Consider the following 26,370-nt stretch of genomic DNA (forward strand, 5'->3'; position numbering starts at 1 on the left):
GCTGCAGGTGGAGGAGCGGAGACGCGAACCCGGTTCCCCAGATTACGAGACTACCGTTCTTAACCACTACACCACACTGGCTCAATAACAACAACAACAACAACAACAATACCCCACCATCAGACTGGGTTGGGTGGTGTCAGAGACCAGACAGGATTAGAGCTCTGATGAGGAATGGTGGAAATCTCCCTGCTCTTGACCAGGATCTTGAAGCTGCCCAGGAACAATGGAGCAGCATAGATTTAGAGAACTGGTTTGCAGAGGGACATAGTTCGGAAAACAACAGCTGGGCAGAGCTGAGTGGGGAACAGGTAGGGCAGGGGTCAGCAAACTTACCGCGCCTCGGGTCAGTGTCTCCAGCACCGATCGCACGGAGGGCGGGGAAGCGCATGCCCATACACGTGCACACATGCTATTTCCGGCGCACTTCCGGGTCAGAGGAACACCAGAAATAGCTTGTGTGCATGTGCACGGGCCTCCTACAACCCGGATGTGCACCGGAAAGAACATGCTCAAATAACGCGCATGCACACAAGCTATTTCCGGTGCTCCTCCAACCTGGAAGGGGGCAGTCACGCAGCACAGCGTGGAAAGAGCGGGCAGTGGCAGCGGGCAGTGGGGGTCGCTGCGGGCCGGATAAATGAATCCCTCGGGCCTTATCCGGCCCGCGGACCTTAGTTTGGGAACCCCTGAGCTAGGATAAGCAGAACAGGAAGAGAGAGAGAGATAACTGACCCCCCTTCGCTTGATAGTGTCCAGCCTATCTCTCCAAACTCATGGAAAGCTGATTAAGTTGCTATGCAGAAGGCTCAGTGGTTGCAAGATCAGGTTGCAAGAAGGGGAAATGACGATGACTCGGGGGGGGGGGGGAAGGAGGAAGAAAACTTAATTGGGAGCACCTGTGCTCCAAGAATGGCTGCTGTGTTCTTTTGCTGTGATCATTAAATGCTCTTAAACTGCTAAGGGACTCTAATTGCTTTGTTCTGCTGATGCACGACCAAAGCCGTGTCTCCAAAGTCTGACAGGTGGGTTCCAACACACATAAAAACATAATAAAGCATCGAAAATATAAAAACTTACTTATACACGGCTGCCTTCATATGTCTTCTAAGGCTTGTAGAGTTACTTATTTCCTTGGCTCGGGTTGCATAACTCCCTACCCTCCAACATTTCTCCACTGAAAATAGGAATATCCAATACAGTGGTACCCTGGTTCTCAAACGCCTTGGTTCTCAAACGCCGAAAACCCAGAAGTAAGTATTCCGGTTTTCAAAACTTTTTCGGAAGCCGCACGTCCGATGTGGCTGTCGGCTATTGTTTCCAGGGCACCTGCACCAATCAGAAGCTGCGCCTTGGTTTTTGAACATTTCAGAAGTCAAACGGCCTTCCAGAATGGGTTAAGTTTGGCGCTTCTTCAGTTAATTTGTTTTTGCGACTGTGTGGAACCCAGTTCAGCTACTGATTGACTGATTGTGTGACTGTGGAAATGGATAAAAGCCCCCCGGTGTGGTGTGGTGGTTAACAGCGGTAGTCTCGTAATCTGGGGAACCGGGTTCGCATCTCCACTCCTCCACATGCAGCTGCTGGGTGACCTTGGGCCAGTCACACTCCTCTGAAGTCTCTCAGCCTCACTCACCTCACAGAGTGTTTGTTGTGGGGGAGGAAGGGAAAGGAAAATGTTAGCCGCTTTGAGACTCCTTCGGGTAGTGATAAAGCGGGATATCAAATCCAAACTCTTCTTCTTTTCTTCCCCATCAGTGACTATCATCAGTTCAGGTAAGATTTTTTTTTATTCATAATAAAAATCATGGTAAATTGCTGTTTTAGGGATTGTTTTTAAAAGTCTGGAACGGATTAATCCTCTTTGCATTACTTTCTATAGGAAAGCACGCCTTGGTTTCCAAACGCTTTGGTTTTGGAACGAACTTCCAGAAAGGATTAAGTTTGAGAACCAAGGTACCACTGTACCCTCCAACATTTCTCTGATGAAAATAGGGACATCCTAAGGAAAAGTGAGACATTCTGGGATCAAATCAGAAACCGGGACGGCATCTGTAAATCCAGAACTGTCCCTGGAAAATAGAGACACTTGGAGGTCTGTAATTATGTAACTAGATGGCACCCACAAGCACATTTTCAGAACACAGAGAATATCAGGGACGGATCTTCCAGACGTGCTCTGTATGCTCTGTGAAAAAGAGACAGCCTCGCATGACAGTTTCAATAGTGGTCTCAAACCCTCCCACTCTCCTTGAAAGGGTGGTTTGTTCTCACGCATTTAAGGTCTCAAATACAGTGGTACCTCGGGATGTGAACGGGATCTGTTCCGGAGCCCCGTTCGCATCCTGAATAGAACATAAGACGCGACTGTGTGTGCACGGGTCGTATCTCGCTGCTTCTGCGCATGCACATGATGTCATTTTGACCGTCTGCACATGCGCAAGAGGCGAAACCCGGAAGTAACATGCTCTGTTACTTCTGGGTCACCGCAGAGCGCAACCCAAAAATACTTATTCTGAAGCATATTTATCCCGAGGTATGACTGTATATAAATTAAATGTTCATCAATTTACAAGGCAAACACATACATAGATATGTAAACCACATGTCTGAAACAGTACAGGAAAAGAGTCCTAAAGCCATTTTGACCCTTTCAGTGACCTCAAATATTCCTCTGCAGTTTGGATGGAAATAGGAAAAGCCTCCTCATTGTCTCTGTGCTCACAAATCCCGCCTTAAGGGCACATTTGGGTATGAATTAGGGTATGAATAGGGACACAGGTGGCACTGTGGTCTAAACCACTGAGCCTCTTGGCCTTGCTGATCGGAAGGTTGGTGGTTTGAATCCCTGTGACGGGGTGAGGTCCCATTGCTCGGTCCCTGCTCCTGCCCACCTAGCAGTTCGAAAGCACACCAGCGCAAGTAGATAAATAGGTACCACTCTGGTGGGAAGGTAAACGGCGTTTCCGTGCGCTGCTGTGGTTCGCCAGAAGTGGCTTAGCCATGCTGGCCACATGACCCAGAAGCTGTACGCCGGCTCCCTCGGCCAGTAAAGCGAGATGAGCGCCGCAACCCCAGAGTCATCTGCGACTGGACGTAACTGTCAGGGGTCCTTTACCTTTAGGATGAGCCCAGGTAATGCAATCAGTGACCATTAACAGGTTTCCTGCCAGACAGGATTTCTGCTGTAGACCACCCCATCTGTGATGTATGTATGATGTATTGGGCGTGGTCTTGAGCTACAGTGTGTGTGTGGGGGGGGAGTCTATATAAGGGCTTGGCACACCATTGTTCTGCGTTCCTCCTCCCTCCTGCGTGTGGTGAGTGAGGACCCTGTTGCAACAGTTTAATAACGATCAGGTTTACAAATCTTGTCTTAAGGGCATATTTGTGTATAAATAGGGTGAGCCGTGACTTGGATTCAGGAACTAAAGTATTAACCATCACAAAAGAATGGCCAGGCTGCCCAGGTAGATCAATCAGTGGCCATTATCAGGTATCCTGGCAGGCAGGATTTCTGCTGTAGACCGCCTTCTTCTGTGATGTATGTATGATGGTTCAGGGGGGTGGTCTTGGGCTACAGGGTGGGCAGTTTCAAAAGTCTATATAAGAGCTTGCACACCAATGCTCTGGGTTCCTCCTCTCTCCTGCATGGGGTGAGTGGGGGACTCTGTTGCAACACTTCATAAAGATCAGGCTTAATAGCTGCTTTGCTTCTCAATATTCTCTGGTTGGCCTCTGTTATTTTTCTCCTACCGATAGGGAACCCACTTAAGGACTCTATATGGGCACTTGGATACCCCATAAGGGGGAAAGGGCAGATTTTTTTTTACAACGCTTGGCATGCACCCTTTCCCTGGAAATGGGAAGGCGGTGCTTGCAGTCCCAGATTCTTTTTTTTTTTTTTCAAATAATATTTATTCAAGTTTTAAAAGATTACAAAAAGGAACACAATATACAAAAACAAAACATATCCAAGAGAAAAATAAAAAATAAAAAAGCAAAGACAGCAAAAAAGAAAAAAAAAGATACCATCAAAAAGACAAAAGAACAAGTTAAACCTTAATATAACTCCCTTTCTTAACTTATCTCCTTGACCTCCTCACACCTCCCCTCTTTGTATTCTAATTCAAATAGATATTTCAGCAAATCCTTCATCTTTGTTTTTATCCTTATAACTTATCTTAATATACTGTAATTTTCCATTCTCTCATTTGCCAATTAGCCATCCACTTTTACTTTATTTAATCTTATTTCTCCTTAGAACTTATATATCTGAACTTATTCTCTTAAGACGTTTCCCCTAGGGTCACAAAAAATTCCATTCCACGATTTTCCCATCTCTCATTAAAAAAAAAAGAATTTTATTTTTTTTAATATCACAATATATACACTTTAAATTCCCAATTTTTCTTTCACCATCTCCCCTCCCCGGTCTCGGCCCATGCCAACTGTTCTCCAAAAGTCCATCAACCCGGAGATCTTAAGTCTGAGGCTCTTAACTCTCTTTCATGTCCCCTCTGCCCATCTTTTTGATAGTCTTTGGTGTTAAAGAACAGATCTTGGGGGAGCTCCAACCCAACGATAGTCATATTCCTTCTTAGCGAGTCTGCCAGACTTCCATAGTTAAAGGTAGGGCCCATAGAATATTCCAAATCTTGTTTCACACTCCTTCCATTTGCAGTCCCAGATTCGGTCCCCAGCATCTGAGTGGCATGCCGTTGGGTCAGAAATAGAAACTATAAGCAGCTCACCAAAAAAAAGTAGACGTTAGATTAACTGTGCTGTGCAAAGAGGTCCTTCCTATTTAGTCTGTTGTCTGTCCTGAATATTAATGATTGCTAAGCTTCTGATGTGGTGGAGGGAGACTCCAATTCTGGTAAATTGCAGTGTGCAAATTGGGTAGGCGTATGCAAAATAAGCAGATCTATCCGGATAATTTCCCTCCACTTCCATTGTGCATGACAAATTCTGTTCAATTGACAGAGCAGAACAGCGTGATTTACTCAGAACATGAGAGCATCCGATGCCAACAGTAGAGGGTGCTGTCTGCCTATTTAATTGGAATCAATGAACTGCGAAATTGTTGAGTCCAAAGGGACCATAAGGGTCATCTAGTCCAACCCCCTGCAGTGCAGGTATCTGCAGAAGGACAGAGTTGTTTTTTCACTTGATCTGCTTTTTAAAATTTCCCTCTGTTCCAATCCGAACAGGAACTTTGACATGATTGGAGAACCTTGGTTCAGAAACAGCAGAATATGTATTTCTAATGTATTCATTGCTTTGGGGTACCGGTTTCAAATTCTGCAGAACTCTCCATCAAGGAAGATGTTGCATGACCCAGTGGGTGGTGGAACAAAGGGGTAGGCGGGTAAAAAAATTAGAGTTGGTATCTTAACCCTATGATCAGCTTGTTGCCTTTGGGAAGTAGGGAAGTAATGTAGGTCCGTTAATTTGAACAGGTCTGCTCTGAGTGGAATATAGAGGGTGACAACTCAATATATAATTTTATTTTATTGCATTCATATCCCACATTTTCCTCTCCAAGGAGCTCCAGGTGTCGTACGTGGTTCTCCTTTAACCCCCCACAACAACACCCCATAGCTGTCAACTTTTCCCTTTTCTTGTGAGGAATCCTATTCAGAATAAGGGAATTTCCCTTAAAAAAAAAGGGAAACGTTGACAGCTATGCAACACCCCTGTGAGGTGGGTGCGGCTGAGAGAGACAGTGACCACCCCTAAAGGACAAACCCAGGCTTCCTGGGCCTGCGGGGGGATTCGAATCCACTCCCAGCTCAAAACTCTAACCACTGCACTGGACCAGCTCTTAAACCACCACAGAAATGGGGGATTCGAGACAGCAAAAACGAGAAGCCAAGACGTTGAATGAACGGCTCCAATATGAAAGAAACCTCTCCCTCCTGCACCTTTGTCCTTTGCCACCCCCTGTCACTTTTCCCAGACCCTCCAAGTGTCCCTATTTTCCAGGGATAGTCCCAGATTTATAGAAGCCAGGGCTGTCTTACCCATAGGCCTGAGAGTTAAGTCCAGGAAAAAGCGCAGCAGCGGGCTCTTCTGCTGTGGGCAGCTCTGCACCAAGAGTTTGGGGGCGACTGAGCCAGCGAGACGCTGAGCCAGCAAGACATCCTGCGTGCCTGGGACTGGGCAACCGGGGAGGTGGATCTTTGCACCACGGCACCACATATGCTTAAGACAGCCCTGATAGAAGCCATCTTGGTTTCTGGTTTGATCCTGGAATGTCCCGCTTTTCCTGAAAGGTAAAGGGACCCCTGACCATTCGGTCCAGTCGCGGACGACTCTGGGGTTGCGGCGCTCATCTGGCTTTACTGGCCAAGGGAGCCGGCGTACAGCTTCCGGGTCATGTGTCCAGCATGACTAAGCCGCTTCTGGCGAACCAGAGCAGCACACGGAAACGCCGTTTACCTTCCTTCCATAGCGGTACCTATTTATCTACTTGCACTTTGACGTGCTTTCGAACTGCTAGGTGGGCAGGAGCAGGGACCAAGCAATGGGAGCTCACCCCGTCATTGCGGGGATTCAAACTGCGACCTTCTGATCGGCAAGTCCTAGGCTCTGTGGTTTAACCCACAGCGCCACCCACGTCCCTCCTTGCTTTTCCTTAGGACATACCTATTTTCATTGGAGAAATGTTGGAGGGTAGGGAGTTATGTGGCCTTCAAGCCTAATGTGGTAAGTAACTATACAACCTTTAGAAGACATCTGAAGGCAGCCCTGTAGAAGGAAGATTTTTAATGTTTAATGTTTGTGTTGGAGGGCGCCCAGATTGACAACTTCTACTTCTTCTTCTTCTTCTTCTTCTTCTTCTTCTTCTTCTTCTTCTTCTTCTTCTTCTTCTTCTTCTTCTTCTTGACATCCTGATTTTCATTGGAGAAATGTTGGAGGACATGTCTTCCCCACCCACCAGGGCAAAGCCCCTTGCCTTTCGAAAAACGAAACTGCAGCAAAGTCCCCGTCATTGGCTGGAATTTTCCTCGGAAGGGAAGGACACCTGTCGCTGTATATTTCAGCTGTGCAGAGAGACACACAGAGAGAGAGAGTGAGAGAGGGCAGGATTGATCCAGGCGACAATCTGAAGGCCAGACGGCCGGATTTAAAGGACCTGGGTATGAACTGCATGCCGTCTGTCTGTCTGTCTGCGTCTTGGCACTCTCAGCTTCTGGTTTCTGAACCACATCTGTCTGCGTGTCTGCTTGCAACAATCCCACGAACTTTCGGCCAGCCTGCCTGGATCTCCCAAAGATTCATTTTCCCCTTTCGCTGGCTAGATTCCAGCTGGGCCGCCTTCCACGGGTCGCCCGGGATGGGGAAGGAAACTATTTTTGGGTGACGCTTTGATGTTGAGTCAGCAGCCGTCGACGCAAAAGCCCCACACCAGCTCCCTGGGAGCTGCGGCGAAGGCTGTTCCCCATCTGAGAACTCAAATGCAGGCATGAAGCTGGCAAGGTATCTATAACTATAGATTGCACTCTGTTATTATTTCCATTTTCTGAAGCAGACTAACCTCGATGTGTTCCTGGCCCAGTAACCATCGACATTGGGAAGATCCAAAGGGAGTCAAGGTGTTTTACAACATTCAAAAGCTTGATCCTAAAAAACCATGTAATAATAGCAAATAGGTTAAAAACGTAAGGATTTGGGGGGAGTTTTTAGCTTGCGCAGACGCCAAGAACATTTAAAGCACATGTGTGTGTGTGCACACTCACACACAGACCAAAGAATCTTGAGAACTCTGATTAGTTACCGTATTTTTCTGTGTATAAGACGCCCCCATGTATAAGACGCCCCCTATTTTTGGGTACTCCAAATTAGGAAAACACCCCCTCAGCACTACCTGTGTATAAGACGAGCCCCAATTTTAAACAGATTTCTTTGGTTAAAAAAACCTAGTCTTATACATGGGGGAAAACGGTAAGTTTGCTGGGAACCTAAGCACCTCTGTGAGGAGTAAGCTACAGTTAACAGGATTATTGGTGTGTGTGGGTGGGTGGGTGTGTGGGTGTGGGTGTGTGTAGAAATGTGCTTTACATAGTCTAGCAAAAGGACATTTCTCCTACAAAAATAGGATAAATTGCTTTATGCTAACCAATAATTAATTCAGATGCTCATATTTCAAATCCTGCTTGCGTTTCCATCTCCACATGGTACTGTAGTTCTTTAAATACTCAGTAACAGCTCTCCCGTCCTCATTTTGGTCTCTAAACTTTGCTGTTAATCTTGCCAGCTCTGCAAACGCCATCATTTTCAAAAGCCAGTCTCCCTTTGTTGGAACCTCCTCTTCTTCCCATCTTTGGGCATACTGTACAATATTCTTACTGCTGTCGTTGTACACATAAATAAGGAAGTTTTTAATGTTTGATGTCTTGTGCTGTTCCATGGGCCATATTGGGCCTCCCCAGTCAGGAGCACAGTGAGATTCTCACTGCCTGCTCCTCAGCTGTGGAATCACCTGCGGCTGAAAGTCTGCCAAAATCCAAGATTGAGCGTATACAGGGAACGTCTTCTGTTAAACAACCATAGGTGTTTTGTTCACATCTGGCACAGATCCAATTAAATGAATATTCAGTTTAAATAAGTAGCGTAAGAATGTGGTTTGATTGAGGACTGGAGTCTTGCGCCGTTCTTTTGTTTTTTAAGAGGAAAGGCCATAACGCAGTCGTTGGACACCTGCTTGGCATGCAGAAGGCGGCAGGTTCAGTCCCCGGCACCGCCCGGCAGAGCTGGGGACGGGTGCCCACCTTGAAATCTCAGAGAGCCCCTGTAGGTGATGCTGAGCTAGACTGGAAGAGCGCTCTGACTTACAGAGTCATATAATCATAGAGTCGGAATCTCATTTCTTCTAACTTTAAGCCAAAGATTCAAGTCTCACCTTCCAGAACAGGAGAAAGCAAGTTTTCTCCCTGTTCCATGAGACTCAGCAGAAGGCAGCTCAGAAATTATGTCTGTCCCACAAGCTGAAAACCTCCCCACCTCCGGTTTTCTTAATTTCTTTACAGTGGTACCTCAGGTTAAGTACCGTATTTTTTGCTCTATAAGACTCCCTTTTTCCCTCCTAAAAAGGAAGGGGAAATGTGTGTGCGTCTTATGGAGCGAATGCAGGCTGCGCAGCTATCCCAGAAGCCAGAACAGCAAGAGGGATCGCTGCTTTCGCTGCACAGCAATCCCTCTTGCTGTTCTGGCTTCTGAGATTCAGAATATTTTTTGTTTTGTTTTCCTCCTCCAAAAACTAGGTGCGTCTTGTGGTCTGGTGCATCTTATAGAGCGAAAAATATGGTACTTACTTCGTTCTGGAGGTCCGTTCTTAACCTGAAACTGTTCTTAACCTGAAGCACCACTTTAGCTAATGGGGCCTCCCGCTGCTGCCGCACCGCCGCCGGAGCACGATTTCTGTTCTCATCCTGAAGCAAAGTGCTTAACCTGAGGTACTATTTCTGGGTTAGCAGAGTTTGTAACCTGAAGCGTATGTAACCCGAGGTACCCCTGTATTGCCCTTTTGCCAGGCTGCTCAAAGCACCATGCAGAATCTTCACCCCCTCCGTGTTTCATTCTCACACAACCACTCTGTTGTTTTTTTTATAATATTTATTCAGAATTTAAGAATAACAAAAAGAAGAAAAGAAAAATACAAAATACAAAATACAAAATACAAAATACAAAATACAAAAAGAAATAACAACACTAAAAAAGAAAAAAAAATACATCCACTTAAAAAATAAGAAGAACTGATTAAACCTTTACATAACTTTCTTCCTTTACTTATTTCCTTGACCTCCTCTCACCTCCCAGTTTTGTATTCTAAATCAAATCGTTATTTCAGCAAATGCTTCCAACCTTATTTTCATTTGAGTAATTTAATATAATATATTACAGTTTATCGTCCTCTCTTTCGTCAATTTCATCAACTCATCTTTACTTAGTCCTTTATGTCATTTCAACCAAAACCATCTCATTTTCTTTTTCCAACATCTTTCTAACAGTCCTTAATTTTACAATATTTTTGAAGATATACTTTAATTTTTTTCCAATCTTCTTCCACTGACTCTTCTCCCTGGTCCCGGATTCTGCCAGTCATCTCAGCCAATTCCATATAGTCCTCACACAACCACTCTGTGGAGTAGGCTAAGATGAGAGGGACAACAGACTAGGACATGGGAGGCCTGAGTTTGAGTCACTGCCTCCCAGACTAACCTACCCTGTTGTGAAGGGAACAACCAGGTGCAACACCTGGAAATTCTTGGAGAAAAAGGGGGCATATAAATGCCATCAGTAATCATAATAATTGATAATCAATCATTTGGATTGTTGGAATGGGTTGCTGGGTTGTTGGGGAATTGCCCTTCTCCAAAAACATCTCGTAAAAGCAAAGTATTTTTTTGTAATACAGTGGTACCTCGGGTTACAGACACTTCAGGTTACAGACTCCGCTAACCCAGAAATGGTACCTTGGGTTAAGAACTTTGCTTCAGGATGAGAACAGAAATCGCGTGGCGGCGGCAGCGGGAGAGCCCATTAGCTAAAGTGGTACCTCAGGTTAAGAACAGTTTCAGGTTAAGAACGGACCTCCGGAACGAATTAAGTTTTTAACCCGAGGTACCACTGGATGTGCCACGATTTTATGCCACCAGTATATGCAAACATCTGGCTTACTTAAGATATTTATTAGAACCTTTATTCTCAATAACGATGAAGCCTGCAGCTGGAGATTGCTTTGATCTTTTTAATGAATCTTTATTATTTGTAAAGGGCAGCTCAGTGGGCTAGAGCGTGGTGCTGATGAGACAGCCGCACATTTCTGCATTGCATTGCATTGCGGGGGGTGGGGTGGGGTGGGGTGGACTGAATGATCCTTCCAACCCTACAATTCTATGATTCTATATTTGTATGAGTTGATCCTTTATTCTCCCTTTGGAGCTGAGCTGTATGTTTGTACTTTTGTCTTTCCGGGCTGTGGCGCTTTAAGGTTTAAAATCTTTTGATTGCTTGTCTTTTTTTGCGCGTTGTTGTTGTTGTTGTTGTTAGTAAATCAGTTTATTAAAAAAGGAGCAAGCAGGCACACCCAGGGAGCTTGTGCCTGAGACAGGGGCAGAATTCGAACCCGGGTCTCCCAGGTGCCTAATCCGACACACTCTTTCCCACTGCACCTAGGGAGGAGAGTGGCGAGGCTCCTCTTGCGTCTCCAAACACCTGCTTGGGCTGTGAACGGGACGGGGAAATGGGGCTGCTCGTTTTGCAGGTTGGACGGTGTCCAGCGTGCTGGGTTTCAGATCCCTATTCTTAGAAGGCTGCCATGGGGTTTTTGACGATGACTGCACAGCCAAGGCTCTGGTTTGACATATCCGAGTGTGAATGAAGGCTATGGCATCTTCCAGGAGAGGTGGGGTGGAAACTAGACTGCCGTTTAAGGCCCTGGGATATTACTTTCACCACCCCCACCCCCCGCCCACCTTCAGCTGCCCCACCTCTCCAACAGGACTCGGTATTTTAAAAAAAGGAATCTCCTAGACTTAGAACCAATTTTCCACTTTTGGGACAGGAGCCTTAATAATAATAATTTTATTATTTGCCCCAGCCACTCTGGGTGGCTTCCAGCATATACAAAAACATTATAATAAAACATTAAACATTTTTAGAAAACCCTTTTCTATCCAGGGCTGCCTTCAGACATCTCCTAAAGGTTGTGCAGTTACTTATCTCCTTGGCTCGGGGGTCGCATAACCCCGTACCCTCCAACATTTCTCAGATGAAAATAGGGACCATTAGAACCGGTGTTATATGATCCCAGCGGCCGCTCCCAGTCACCAGTCTGGCTGCTGCGTTCTGGATTAGTTGTGGTTTCCGAGACACTTTCAAAGGTAGCCCCATGTAGAGCGCATTGCAGTAGTCCAAGCGGGAGATAACCAGAGCATGCACCACTCTGGCGAGACAGTCCGCGGGCAGATAGGGTCTCGGATGAAGCTGGTAGACAGCCGCCCTGGACGCAGAATTGACCTGCGCCTCCATGGACAGCTGTGAGTCCAAAATGACCCCCAGGCTGCGCACCTGGTCCTTCCGGGGGCACAGTTACCACTTTCAGGACCAGGGGGTCCCCCACACCTGTCCACCCCCTGTCCCCCCAAAACAGTAACCTCAGTCCATTAGCCACCATCCATCCTCCAACTGCCTCCAGACACACAAACAGTGGATCATGGGTAGGCAAACTAAGGCCCGGGGGCCGGATCTGGCCCAATCACCTTCTCAATCCGGCCCACGGACGGTCCAGGAATCAGCATTTTTTTTTACATGAATAGAATGTGTGTTTTTATTTAAAATGCACCTCTGGGTTATTTGTGGGGCATAGAAATTCATTCATCCCCCCCCCCCAAATATAGTCTGGCCCATCAAAAGGTCCGAGGGACAGTGGACCGGCCCCCTGCTGAAAAAGTTTGCTGACCCCTGCTTGAGTGGATCAATAAAGGCCCCCTTTGCACTATGCATTGAAAGCAGCCTTGGAGCACTTTAAAGAGCCGTATTTCAACTCTCTGCCCCAATGAATCTTGTAGTTTAATGGTACTGAGAGTTGTTCAGAGACAGCGTGAGCAAAAGTTGCAGTCCAACTGGGATTTGCACGGCTCCAGTCCCTTGTTTCGTGACTTAACCTGGTCGGGATGCTGACGACAGATCTCTGCCTCGTTCCTCTTGTTGCGTTTAGCAAGGGTTCCTCAGCGACGACATGGCGACAGGTCCCTGCGAGATCCTGGAGCGGAGCGAGGAGTCTCCAGATTCTCGGAAAGAGCCTCCGGTCCAGAAGCCATTGAAGGAAGAGATAAAAGAAGGTATTTTAATTATAGAATTGTAGAGTTGGAAGGGACCCTGCAGTGCAGGGATATGAGCATGGCTCAGGGAACCTAAGCAACTTACGCCCTTTCAGAAGAACATGTGAAATATACTATGCGAGCGTGTGTTCGAATCCCACCTTCGTCGCCAGTGAAATATACTCGGAGTGGAGAGTGGATTTCATGCTCTTTGTTCAGCTCATGGTGGTGAGGAGGAATGGAAGTTCCCCCAGAATGTCTGCTTTATATACATTATTTACACAATGGGCCCCACGTGATTGGCTAATTCTGGGATTCTCCTGTAGGCCAATCAGGTTGTGGATTCACTTCCACCTGGAGTTGGATTGGGTGGCTCCTGTGGACCAATCAGACTGCTGCATTCTGGGACCTATTGTTCTAGGACCAGTCAGACTGCTGCATTCTGGATCCTATTGTTCTAGGACCAATCAGACTGCTGCATTCTGGATCCTATTCAACTCAGTACATAGCACAATGAGAACAGAAGACGAGGCTGCTGGGTCCGGCCAAAGGCCCATCTTTGTCCACCATCCTGTTCTCTCAGGGGCCCATTGTGGGAAACCCACAAGCAACATCTGGGCACGAGAGCCTCTCCCCTCCTGCACCTGATGTTCAGGAGCGTTGTTGTATACAGGTATTAAAAGATAAGCCAGCCCCCAAGCTCTTAATCTCATGGACATGACACAAAAGGAAGGAGAGAGGAGGAGGAAAGAAGAAAGCCAGTCAGTCTCTCCTCACCTGGCCATGATCATCGTCTCCCCCATCATCTCAGCGCTGGTCCCACCATTAAAGCAATGCTAATTGGGGTGTGTTTCTTTAACAGATGCCGCAATACCAGTAAGTAAAGAAGAGATCAACAGCACCCCAAACGTAAGTACGATTGCGTGTGGCAATGCTTTAAGACCCTTGCTTCCTGGGTCCTCTCTCGGCCCACATCCACACCTCACATTGAAAGCAGCATTTAACAGTTGCAACTTAAATAAAATTTTATTATTATTTTAGAATGTTGTATCATTTTAATGTTGTTAGCCGCTCTGAGCCCGGCTTTGGCTGGGGAGGGCGGGATATAAATAAAATATTATTATTATTATTCCCCCAAAGGATCACGGGAACTGTAGTTTTTGTTTTTGTTTTTAATTTTTATTTTTCATTTATTACATACATCTCAACTTCTTAACATTTACTATATATTCCTCCCTCCCCTCCGGGGCTTCCCCCAACTTGCGCTTCTGGTTTGTTTATCTTTTCACCCACTTTGCTATCTCTCAACAGAAAAAGTTGTTAATAACGTAACATCAAACCTAAAAACATAAAAATTAAATTAAATACACCATCCTATTTCACTATCTTCTAAACATTTTCTGATGCTGAAAATGTGGATGTTTATTTAAATCCTGCCATCAAGTCTAACTCCAATCTAGCTCCAGGTGGAAGTGAATCCTTCAGGTTTTTTTAAAACGTAATTTGGAAATGTTTGTAATATTGAGCAGCAACAGTGAAACATCAGGCAGTGGGGCGGGAAGTCAACTTTTAAATCTGCATTAAATTTGCATTAATTTGGTGTTAATTTGTTTATTTTTTTAAAGCATGATCTCTCCTTGCAGGGGACGGAGGGGATTCTTTTTCTTGTTACCATCATCGTTTCATTTATCAATTGCTCCCGACGAACCCCCTCAAAGAGATTCCCAGCACCAACTTCGTAGGAAGCAATTAATAGATGAAATAATGATGATAATTACGAGAAAACAGAATCTGTCCTGTCCCTCGAGAGGAGAGACTGACGCTTGGCAGCCTGTCCCAACATCATTCCTGTGTGAGCTCACCAGTCTCTGCCTAAGGACAAGCTGTCCTGTAAAATCAGCTCAGGCAGCTGGTTTGTGGCTGAGCTGATTTTTGAACCTTGTCCTCCCTCCTCCCTCCTTGCAGCTGTTCCTGGGATAGAGCAAGATTCTAGTCCTCAAGGAACTGGCTTGAAGTAGGAAACTGTAATAAATGAAAATCTGCCCTTATTCCCTTATGGGGGCCACAAGAGCCCTTCTAGAGTCCTTTGCAGGTTCTCCATCGGCCGGAGGAAATAACAGAGGCCAGTCAGAGAATACTGAGAAGCAAAGCAGCTAGTAAGCCTGATCTTTATTGATCTGTTGCAACAGGGTGCTCTCCTCACACGCAAGAGGAGGAGGAGGATCCTGAACCAATGTGGGTCTGCCCTTATATAGACATTTTAAATTCCCTGCCCTGGAGTCCAAGACCACCCCCTGACACATCATACCTACATCACAGAAAGGGTGGTCTACAACAGAAATCTGAGTGCGTTGTTTACCTCCTGTCTGGCAGGTTACCTGTTAATGCTCGCTTGATTGGATACCCTGGAGAGCCTGGCCAGTCTTTTGTAATGACACTTAGTTCCTGAGCCAGGTCACAGGCTCACTCTATTCATACCCAGACATACCCTTAAGACAGGATTTGTGAAGGAAAAGACAATGGGGAGGCTTTTCCATTTTCCTTGACCTTGCAGAGAAATTGCTTTCAGGGCTGTTTTCCTGTGCTGCTTCAGACATGTTTATGTGCGTGTTTGCTTGGTACATTTATGAACATTTATTTTATATATATATATATATATATATATATATATATATATATATGACCTTAATTTTTTTATTTCAAAACCAAGAAAGCTGTCTTGTGCCAGCTCTGAATGCAAATGATGTGCATTCCCAATTAGCTATAGCCCTTTCCCCAAACTCTCGGTAGCTCAGCTGATAAGAGCATGAAACTCTTAATCTTAGGGTGGTGGGTTCAAGTCCCATATGAGGCAAAAGATTGCTGCATTGCAAGGGGTTGGGCTAGATGATCCTCAGGGTCCCTTCCCACTCAATGAGTCTGTGATGTCATTAGTCAACCCTGTATAACGCACACAGAAGCCTGCTGGTTCAGGCCTCTGATCCCTCTAGTCTAGCATCCTGGGAAGCCCAAAAGCAAGAACCAAGAGTATGCAGAAATAGCAAGGCTAACTGCAAGAATCCGACAGCAGGACGATGGAGAATTTCCAGAAAGAATGGTCCAAATTTATGGTATGCTTAGAGAAAACTGTACATAAATAAATACACTCACAGGACTGAAATAAAACTCATAACGTTTATTGCAAACATTTGGCTAGACCACAAGATGTTGGGTTGAAATAAACGACAGACGAATGACGAGTGTCATATGGGAGGCATCTCTCGAGCATGTCTCGGGGAGTCCCTTTTATTGAATATTACAGCATTGCCACATATGTGCTTGTTGCTGATTGGTTACCACGAATACAATGCAAGGGTTGTATATAGGCATTAATCATCAATAGATTAAAGGTTGGGAAAGGGAACACAGAATTGGACAGGTATGAAAACCTCCTTATTAAACTATTACTAGTGATTGATATAGCAAGACTTAAAAGAACATAACTATCGCATTCCGTAGATGTGGTTAACCATGCATTGAGAACAGGTCAGGGTACAATGTTTCATGAACTCAATGTGAACTAAACATTCTAGGGTGGGTGAGGAAGGAACGCTTCAGCTTCGAGCGGTTTGCCAGAGTCATGTGCAGAAGCAAAACTTCCCATCAGTGTAATGCTGTAATGTAATAAGGAATGTATAATACAAAAAATTATTAAGGAATTAGAGACATTTATAGAATGTATATAGAGTAATCACACTTAAGTAAGAGCAATGTAGAGAAGCCAGAGGAAGGTAGGAGGGAAGTTAGTTTGGATAAGATATAGGTTGAAAGGAGAATAATATTGTTAGGCTGTACTGTGTTTAAGATATTTGGAAAAAATTAATAAAAATTACTGGGGAAAAACAAAACAAAAGCAAGAATCAAACAGAAGAGCATTCTCCCGTGTGTGTGTGTGTTAAGACAACCAAATTCCCGCTCCCCAAGTTGCACAACCCACAATGCCGAACATCTTATCTGAGGCAGGCTGAAAACAGCAGCCAAGGACCCTGAAATTCCAATCAAACGGACACACGCACACAAAGGCTGCTATTGTGCAATTTGTTCTACAGAGCCGTGAACCTTCACGACAGCATCCTTGAAATTGAAAGGAGATTGCTCTTGATCTCTTCTCCAAGTCCCGCCTGGAAATCTCTCTCTGACTTTTAGCAGCACGAGGTATCGTGCCAGAAATTGTTATCCCTGTGTTGAGATGCAGTGGTTGGTTTAGAGATGGGGAGACCAGGATTTGAATCCCACCACCCCCATGCTCATCCATTTGCTTGTGGGCCTTGGGCCACTCACCTTAACCTACCTTGCAGGGGCGTTGTGAGGATAAAATGGGGGGGGGAGAACCATGTGGGAGTCAGAAAACAGCAACACCTGGAGGGAGACAGGTTTCCCCATCCCTGATGGAAGAAGAAGATGCATTCCCCTCTCTTTAGAGAAGGCCTCTTCGGAATAGAGGCATTGTTCCATTTCCTCCATGCAGCAGAGAAATGCTACTTCCTAGATCAGGAATGGATGGGACGCGGGTGGCGCTGTGGGTTAAACCATGGAGCCTAGGACTTGCCGATCAGAAGGTCAGCGGTTCGAATCCCCACGACGGGGTGAGCTCCCGTTGCTCGGTCCCTGCTCCTGCCAACCTAGCAGTTCGAAAGCACATCAGAGTGCAAGTAGATCAATAGGGTACTGCTCCAGCGGGAAGGTAAACGGCGTTTCCGTGCGCTGCTCTGGTTCGCCAGAAGCGGCTTAGTCCTGCTGGCCACATGACCCGGAAGCTGAACGCCGGCTCCCTCGGCCAATAAAGCAAGATGAGCGCCGCAACCCCAGAGTCGTCCGCGACTGGACCTAATGGTCAGGGGTCCCTTTACCTTTACTTAGATGAGGAATGGGGGGCTCCTGTGTCCCCCCCCCCCCCCGTTGTCTAACATGGGATGCAAATATTGAAAATAATGAAGAGTCATTCACATGGATTTCTGGGGAAGAAATCAGCTTACTACTGTGTCCAATTCTGGGCACCACAATTTTAAAAAGATGTTGACAAAGCCAAAAGGTGTGCAGAAGAGTGAGACCAAGATGATTAATGAAAGCAAGCCTTGTGAGGAGCGATTGAAGGAGCTGGGTGTGTTCAGCCTGAAAAAGAGGAGACAGAGAGGAGATAGGATAGCCATCTTCCAATATCTCAAGGGCTGTAACATGGGAGATGGAGGAAGCTTGTTTTCTCCTGCTCCGGAGGGTAGGACTCGAACCCATGGCTTCAAGTTACAAGAAAGGAGATTCCGACTAAACAAAAATTTCTCATGGTAAGAGCTGTTTGGCAGTGAAAAAGAGGTGGTAGACTATCTTTCCTTGGAGGTTTTTAAACAGAAGCTGGGTGACCATCTGTCCTGGATGGTTTAGCTGAGATTCCTGCCTTGCAGGGGGTTGGGCTGGATGACCTTTGGGGTCCCTTCCAACTCTACAATTCTATGATTTATGAGCCCATAGTATGTATTATTTTAGAAAACTGCTTAGAGGACGTCTTCAGTGTTCAGATGAAATAAGCCACTGGAATTCCTCCCACTTCAGGGTATAGAGAGGAAAGATGTAGACAGGCTTCACGTGGTCGAGCAAGACCTCGATGAGTTCGTGGACAGCATCGGAGAAGCAGCTTCCTCCACGCTTCCCGAGCCATCGCTGGAAGCGGAGGAGCCCCTGGCTCCCAGGAAGGTCCCCGCAAAACAGCCCAGAGCCGAGCAAGTGGCGGAAAAAGTCCTGCGGGCTGAAAGGGTGGTCGAGAGGACGCCCCGAGCAGAAAAAACCTCCGGGATGGACAAGGTGGCTGAGAAGGTTCCCCGAGTGGAAAAGGCACCCCGAGTTGAGAAGGCGGCGCGGGCAGAGAAGCCGGCAGAGAAAGTGCGGCCTGCAGCTCCAGCAGGTATGCGGTTTCCCTGGGGCCGGATGCACGCGTGACGACAGCATTGCTTCCTACTTGTAAAGGCAGAAATTGCAAGGACTTGGGGGCTGGATTTGGATCAAGGCCAGGGGGCAGGAAGGTGGGTTTCCAACCTTCACTTTAGCAGCTTCCTTAGACCGAGTCGGACCATTATTCCTACACCGACTGGCAGCAGCTCTCCCTGGTTTCAGATAATGGAATCTTTCTGAGCCCAACCTGGAGATTTTGGGACTTTCTGCATGAGTTTATGGTCCTTTCCTTCATGGTTCTGAGCCGATTTAAACTAGGAAACCTCTCTCCAGGATATCAGACAGGGGGCATTCCCAGCCTTACTGGGAGACACTGAGGATTGAACCCAGGACATACTGCATACAGAGCAGCTGTTCTGCGTTGTGGCCTTTCCCTTAAAACTACAGGAAGAGGCTAGTCCTCAAGGTCATTTCCTCCTTGTAGCATGTGTGTGTGCCTGTCCAGACAGCTTTCTTGGTTTGGAGGGCGGGGAACAACTAAGAGGGATGGGGAACAAGGGAGATGAGCAACAGGGAACACAAACAAGGCGGCACTTGTGCTCATTAGGGCTGGGTAATATATCAATATATCATCCAAAACTGGTTCAAAGTCCATAGCATGATATTGGTTTCATAATTTTTTGGCCTGGCAAAATATCACAAATCATGATGTGTGTTAAGGCTGGGCAATAGATTGTCCGAAATTGGTTTCAAATAATAATAATAATAATAATAATAATAATAATAATAATAATAATAATAATTGTCAGAGCTGCCCAAGGTCCCAGCTCACAGAGGACCAACGCCAGGTCGTGGTTATATACAAAAGTCTTTATTGAAGTTCAGTTTCCATTCCAAAGCCGTAGCGCGCAGCTCTACGTCTTAAACCCTAGACCGCCGAAGTTCCGTCTGAATCTCCTCCCCCCTGACACCAGTTTAAGATTCTCGCCCTGCTCCACCTCTTCCTCTGCTCTCTTCTCCTCTGGGTCCTCCTGTCCGCTGGGGCATTCCCCTTTCTGGACTCTTCTGACGCTGAGTCCCCTGACTCCTCCCCCTGTCTCCGGCGGGCTTTAGGACCCAGCTCCCAATCCTCGTTCTCTGCTGCCCCGCGCACCTGTACTTTTGAACTTGGCTCTCGCGCCAACCCAGTGACCTTCCTCCTGACCGTTACACTGCTTCTGTCACTGCTTCCCTCTTCCGGGATGCTAGCCGGACCTGACCTCCCCTCCGTTGCCTGACTCTCCGATGGAGGCGTGGTCAGCCCTGACTCCTCTTCTCTCCCTGCTGGGGGAGACGCTACCCCCGATACCTGGGACTCTTCCCCCCCACTATGCTCAGGTGGGGAAGCTGGTCCTGATCTCCAACTGCTGCTCTGGGAGTCCCCGCTGGCCCCTTGCTTCTGGAGTGTCCCCCTTGGAACCCCCCTTGCCCTGGCCACCGGCGCCCCCTTCTGTGAATCTTCCGATTCGCTGGAGAGGCTCATGGAATCTCTCGGGCCACTGTCATCTTCTCCTACGCTGCCCTCAGATTCTTCCCCTTCGCTCTCTATCTCCCCTCTTCCCTGTGCTTCTGCTCCTGAGCCCCTGACAATAATAATAATAATAATAATAATAATAATAATAATAATAATAATAATTTTTATTTATACCCCTCCCTCCCCGGCCAGAGCCGGGCTCAGGGCGGTTAACAATAAAATAAAATCACAGTAAAAACATAATAGGGGGGAAAGGGGAGGACTTTAAAGGTCAAAACCAGCACCTTGAACCTGATCCTGTACTCCCCTGGGAGCCAGTGCAGCTGGTATAGCACTGGGTGAATGTGATCCCACGGCGAGGACCCCATAAGGAGCCTCGCCGCGGCATTCTGCACCCGCTGGAGTTTCTGGGTCATGATATTGGTTGCATAATTTGTGACCTGGCAATATATCACGAATCATGTCGTGTGTGTGATGCAAAAATCATGATGTAGGAGAAACCGTGAAGGCGGCCAATGTCTCTACACAGTTCCTTCTTCATTTCAGACATCGTGATATTATATTTCACAATGTTTAGCTGGTGATGCCAGATATTGCCCAGCCCTCCTGTTTGCCTCTACACAGTTCCACCCTTATTCCAGACATTGTGATATATTGGCGTATTGCGATGTTTAGCTGGTGATGTATCGCGGTGTTGAAAACCAGATACCGTCCAGCCCTGGTGCTCTTGCTCTCCTGTGGATTCCCCCGGAGGAGTCCGAGTGACCACCAAGATGACAGGATACCTTTCACCTGGTCCAGCATTGCTCTTCTGAACATCCTAGTGACCCTCTCCCACACACTTTGGAGGCCTCTGGCCCCTCCCACCGCCACCATGTGACCCTCAGAATGTGTCCCCCCCATGATGGACCCACCAGAAACGGCCTTTGGGTCCCAGCAGGCTGGTCAAGTGTGCCCAACTCTCTCCCTCTCTCTGTTCTCTCCTGGAAGCCACAAAGACCGTCCCGGCTAAGAGGAAAGCAGAGGCCCACACTGCAGGGCCAACAAAGGACACGCTCCCTTGGGAGGGCCTGACCCTGAACAAATGCCTCGTCGTCGCCTCCTGCCTCGCCCTCCTCAGCGTCAGCTGCCAGGTGGTTCAAGGTAAGGGAGAAGAGCGGTTTCAGGATATGACCAGCTGCTTACTGGAACAGAGAATCATAGAATTGTAGAGTTGGAAGGCACTGTGAAGATCGTTTAGTCCATGGGTGGGCAAACTAAGGCCCGGGGGCCGGATCTGGCCCAATCGCCTTCTAAATCTGGCCTGCGGATGGTCCAGGAATCAGCGTGTTTTTACATTAGAATGTGTGCTTTTATTCAAAATGCATCTCTGGGTTATTTGTGGGGCATAGGAATTTGTTCATCCCCCCCCAAAAAAAATGTAGTCCGGCCCCCCACAAGGTCTGAGGGACAGTGGACCGGCCCCCTGCTGAAAAAGTTTGCTGACCCTTGAATTATTCTAGGCAGGAATAGGCAGCTGCCCCAGGCAGGGATCGAACCTGCAGCCTTGGCGTTATTGGCACCACGCTCCAACCAGCTGAGCTGTCCCCTTGGGTAGTGGGCTCCTTCTGTTCAGGGACCCCCTTTTGCAATTAGGAAAACCCCACATTTATTGAGTGGGACGCAGGAGTAAAAGGGCTTGGGGTCCTATCCAAGTTGCAGCCAAACCACAAGTTTCTAGTCTTCATGGTTCAAAAAAAATAAGCGCTGCACAAATTCTGCCTTGTTAGTCATATTCAGAGTATGATTAGAGTGTGGTGCTGGTAATGTCAAGGTTGCAGGTTTGATCCCTGCAAGGGACAGCTGCATATTCCTGGACTGCAGGGGGTTGGACTGGATGACCCTCGGGGGTCCCTTCCAACTCTAAGATTCTATTCTACCTCAGATCAGTGGTTCCCAGAGCGGGTGCTACTGCCCCCTGGGTGGGAGACGTTGGGATTACCTAGGGGGGAGCTAAGAAGCGAGGGGGCATCAAAGGGGCACTGGATAGTGTTGCCATATTTCAGAAAGTGAAAATCTGGACACAAATCCATTCTGAATAACACTTTTACAGTCATATCTTGGGTTACAGCCGCTTCAGGTTGCGTTTTTTTGGGTTACGGACCGCTGAAACCCAGAAGTACTGGAACGGGTTACTTCCGGGTTTCGGCGGTTGCACATGCACAGAAGCGTCGAATCGCAACCCGCGCATGTGCAGACGCGGGTTGCAAACATGCATCCCGCACGGATCACATACGCAACCTGAACGTCCACTGTATAAGGTAGCAGGCTCTGGGGATTAATTTTTTTTGAGGCAAGGAAGTGGTTTGGGAATCACTGTCTCAGATCTATTTTGGGAGTGAGGAGGGGGTGCTACTCTGAGTAGAACTTGTTCCAGGTGTCTGCCTTGTTGGCCAGTCAAGAACAGAAGGCTCCTCTTCTCCAGAGGATTCCTCCAGGCAGTGTTCGAAATTAGCCAGGCACCAGGCGCTTTTTGCACCTGGATATCGGCCACTTGCGACCTGGGTGCCAGGATGGTGCCTGACGTCTCCACCATCTGGGGATCCTGTTTTCACACACTAAGGTCCCATCCTGTAGAATTTTATCCATTATATTTTATCCGCACAATCAGAACGAATTTCTGGAACCAAAATGCTTTTTCAGTGCCACCTGAGCAGTAGCAGTGAACATCGTTATAGTGAATTGTTGTCACTTGTCTTGGCTTCCCCCACTGCCCTGCTCAGAGTTGGGAAGAATATTCCTGCGTTATGAATGGTCTGTGTCTCCATTAAGAAAAAGGGGTCAGAATAGGCCAATAGATATGTGAACTAGGTAAAGTGACTTTTCTTTTTTAAGTTCTCAAAGCTCTTAACTGAGCTCAAAGTTGTCCTCTGAACTGAGAACCAATCACAGTTAGTCCATCATTTGAAAAATAAGACTTTGCCCCCAAAGTAGACATTCCAATTTGGCGACTGTAACCCTGGTTCAAGGAGCCATTTGGCACCTAGGTTATATCTGTGTTTCTAACACTGGCTCTGGGTCCAGGAAGGCTGAAGCATGGAGCTCAGTGGGAGATGTTGCTTCAGCAAGGAAGCAACTCAGAGTAGGATCTGCAAGCTCCACTCCTTCCTGCCTCTCAGCCTGGCCCTGATCCAAGCAGGCCTGATCGACACCCTTCTCTGAGTAGCTTCCCATGGGCACATAGGTGGCAGCTCTCAAACTCTCATCCAGCTCCACCAGAATCAGTGCCAACCAGAATCAGTGAGTTCTGCCTGCTGTTGTCTCTGGCGCCACCTGCTGTCAGGCTCCCTGCCTTCCCTCCAACCAGTCCCAAAGTGCACCAACTAGGATCAATCCCCATTTCCCCCTAATTCAGGAAGACTGGTTTCTGTGGCTAAAAGGGAGATGTTGCTTCAGCTATGAAGCAGCTCGGACTAGGTTCTCAGAGATGGAGGATGCGGCCGATTCCTAGATTTGCAACATCCGCCAAAAAAAGTGCATCTACTTTTTGGTATTGGAGCACATCGAAGGTCGCCTCTCCTTTCCCACAGACATTGTTGACTATGGCGGGGAAATCCTCGAGGCCGAGCTGAGCGCTTGGACATCTCAAGACGGCAGCGTTGGGGAAGCGGTGAGTTGAGATGACGAACGGGTGGATGGAAAGCAGGAAAATACAGTGGTGCCCCGCAAGACGAATGCCTCGCAAGACGAAAAACTCGCTAGACGAAAGGGTTTTCTGTTTTTCGAGGTGCTTCGCAAGACGAATTTCCCTATGGGCTTGCTTCGCAAGACGAAAACGTCTTGCGGGTTTGCTTCCTTTTTCGTAAAACCGTTAATACCCGGGGAATCCGCGCTCCGCAAGACGAAAAAATCGCAAGACAAAGCAACTCGCGGAACGAATTAATTTCGTCTTGCGAGGCACCACTGTATGCCCAATTCCAGCAAAGCAAGTTGTGCCCATCCACGGTGGAGGATGCTGAATTGGGGCCCCACCCACTGCAATTGGCCCTCGGCCAGCACCCATCTAGGGAGAACGCTTCATCCTGGAGCGGGGGGTGGGAAAAGCTGATGCCCTCCAGATTTAAGTTTATTTTGTTGTTGCTGCTGTTGTTCTGATGTTTTATTGTGCTTTTAATTCTGTTGGGAGCTGCCCAGAGTGGCTGGGGAAACCCAGCCAGATGAGTGGGGTAATAATAATAATAATAATAATAATAATAATAATAATAATAACAACAACTGCTGGCATCAGGGGGTGGTCAAACTGCTGTGACAGCAGCACTGAAGAGCCCTCCCTGGGGCACAATCCTGGGCAGTGTGTCTGGGGTTCCTGGGCTGCTCAGACGACAAGACCCCCCCCCCCTCAGCCTCACTGATGGGGTCCAAAGGAACACAGTGGAAGACCTTTGGCACCAGCTTGGCTTGCAGGAGTTGCCAGAAGGAGACACACAAGGCGTCACCCAACTGCCTTAGGGACTCCCCTCAAGATTTGTGTAGGGTTCAATCCTGAGCCCTTTCCTCTGCCAAAGACACCACAAGGCATTCATGCATTTCTTTATTTAACAAATGCATTTATTTAACAAATGTATAGACTACTTTGTGGCCTCAAGCTGCTAAAGCAGTATTCGAGGCAGAATAATAGCTTTTTCTTAGACTTGTCTCCCTCCAAATATTGCTGGACGCCCAGCAGTGATGGGAGTTGTGGGCCCACAACGTCCGGAGGCTGTTTTTGGTGACACCCGCTGTGTGTGTTTGTGTGTTTTCTTCCCATTCCAGGAAGAACTCTGGTTTTATGAGAGGTGGCTGAACTGGTCGGACATGGACGAACCGCCTGACATCGAGGAGGAGGAAGAAGAAGAAGAGGAAAGCCTCGAAGTCGAAGAGGAGGAGCCCACTGAAGAAGAGGAGGAGCCAGAGGAGGAGGAGGAGCTAGAAGAAGAGGAGGAGGAGCCAGAGGAGGGAGGGGGAGGAGCTAAAGTCAAGCAGAAGAAAAGGCCGGAGAAAGCTACCCGGAGAGAGAGGGTCTCCAAGGAGAAGTCCCAGAAAGGTCGCAAGGACCTAGAGGAAGAGGAGGAAGAGGAGGAGGAGCCTGTTCGCAGCAAGCGGCCTCGGCGGGAAGGGAAGCGGAAAGAGCAGCGTGAGGAGAGGAGGAGTCGGCAACCCAAACTCGAGGCCAAGGCTCACAAGCATGAGGAAGGGAAGGGGCGCCCCAAGGACGGGCGCGACCGCGGGAAAGAGAGGGACCACAAGGCCCACTCCCACGAGCAGAGAGGCCGGAAGCCCTTGCGGGTGCAGCGCCCGCTCTTCCCCCTGCAGAAGCCTGCCAGGCGGCACGACTGAGACCCCTCCGCCGTGGGAAGCAGATCTCCAAAACGCCCCCTGTGCCCTCAAACAAGCGGGCCCAGGCGACTCTTGAGCAGTTCGAGACCCGCTTGTTTGCGTCTCACAAACTACCCCTTGGTCCCACTTCCCAGACACGTAATACCGAGGCCCTGCCACCTGCAGAGGGATCTTGGGCCACGGCCAAGGACTTGTCTGCCCAGCCCAGGAGATCCCTCTGACCTCTGACCTCAAGAAAGCCTCTCCCACCCCCCATTTTCTTCTCTCTTTTTTTGGGTGTTCACACCTCCCCCCCCCCCAAATAACGGGGCAGGGGGAGGCGCCCCGCAACGGCAAGGAGAAGTTGCAGTGTTTGCTAAACCAGCTTGTGATGGACAATGAGGCCTTTGTGCTAGACTCTGCTGCTTTGGTAGATGGAAGACCCCCCCCCCAAAAAAAACCTTGAGATCTCACCCCATAAGCAGTGGGGTTGGCTCACACATCCACACCCCATACATCAGTGCCTGAAAAAAAAAAGACAGATTGAACCATCCATTCCTCCTCTGTCACAAAGCAGTTTTCAGAGGTGGTGCAGATCCTGATTCCTCTCCATTCATCGTGTCTGCAGTCTTAAATTCAGCTCCCCACCTTTTATTCTCCAGCCAATTTTCTCTATTTTTTCCCCTTAAAAGAACTCTTCTCTTTTCTCCCCACCCTTTTGGCTTAAATCTGTTTATAATACATCTGTTAAATAAAAGTTTCAGACATGTA

General features: G+C 47.7%; 1 protein-coding gene across 2 annotated transcripts; it reads left to right on the forward strand.

The window, feature by feature from the left end:
• The first annotated feature begins 6,925 nt into the window (after positions 1-6,925).
• On the forward strand, positions 6,926-26,370 carry JSRP1 (junctional sarcoplasmic reticulum protein 1). Of its 2 annotated transcripts, none has more exons than XM_079960790.1 (7): positions 6,926-7,145; positions 12,728-12,851; positions 13,693-13,739; positions 18,417-18,765; positions 21,256-21,408; positions 23,835-23,914; positions 25,057-26,370. In XM_079960790.1, the coding sequence occupies exons 2-7, from the start codon at positions 12,749-12,751 to the stop codon at positions 25,618-25,620; spliced, it is 1,296 nt and encodes a 431-aa protein (XP_079816916.1). In that variant the 5' UTR covers positions 6,926-7,145; positions 12,728-12,748; the 3' UTR covers positions 25,621-26,370. The 2 variants fall into 2 exon arrangements, with proteins under 2 accessions (XP_079816916.1, XP_079816915.1); XM_079960789.1 differs by lacking the exon at positions 6,926-7,145 and adding an exon at positions 7,319-7,485.

This window comes from Podarcis cretensis, assembly GCF_951804945.1.
Source record: "Podarcis cretensis genome assembly, chromosome: 18".
NCBI lineage: Eukaryota > Metazoa > Chordata > Lepidosauria > Squamata > Lacertidae > Podarcis > Podarcis cretensis.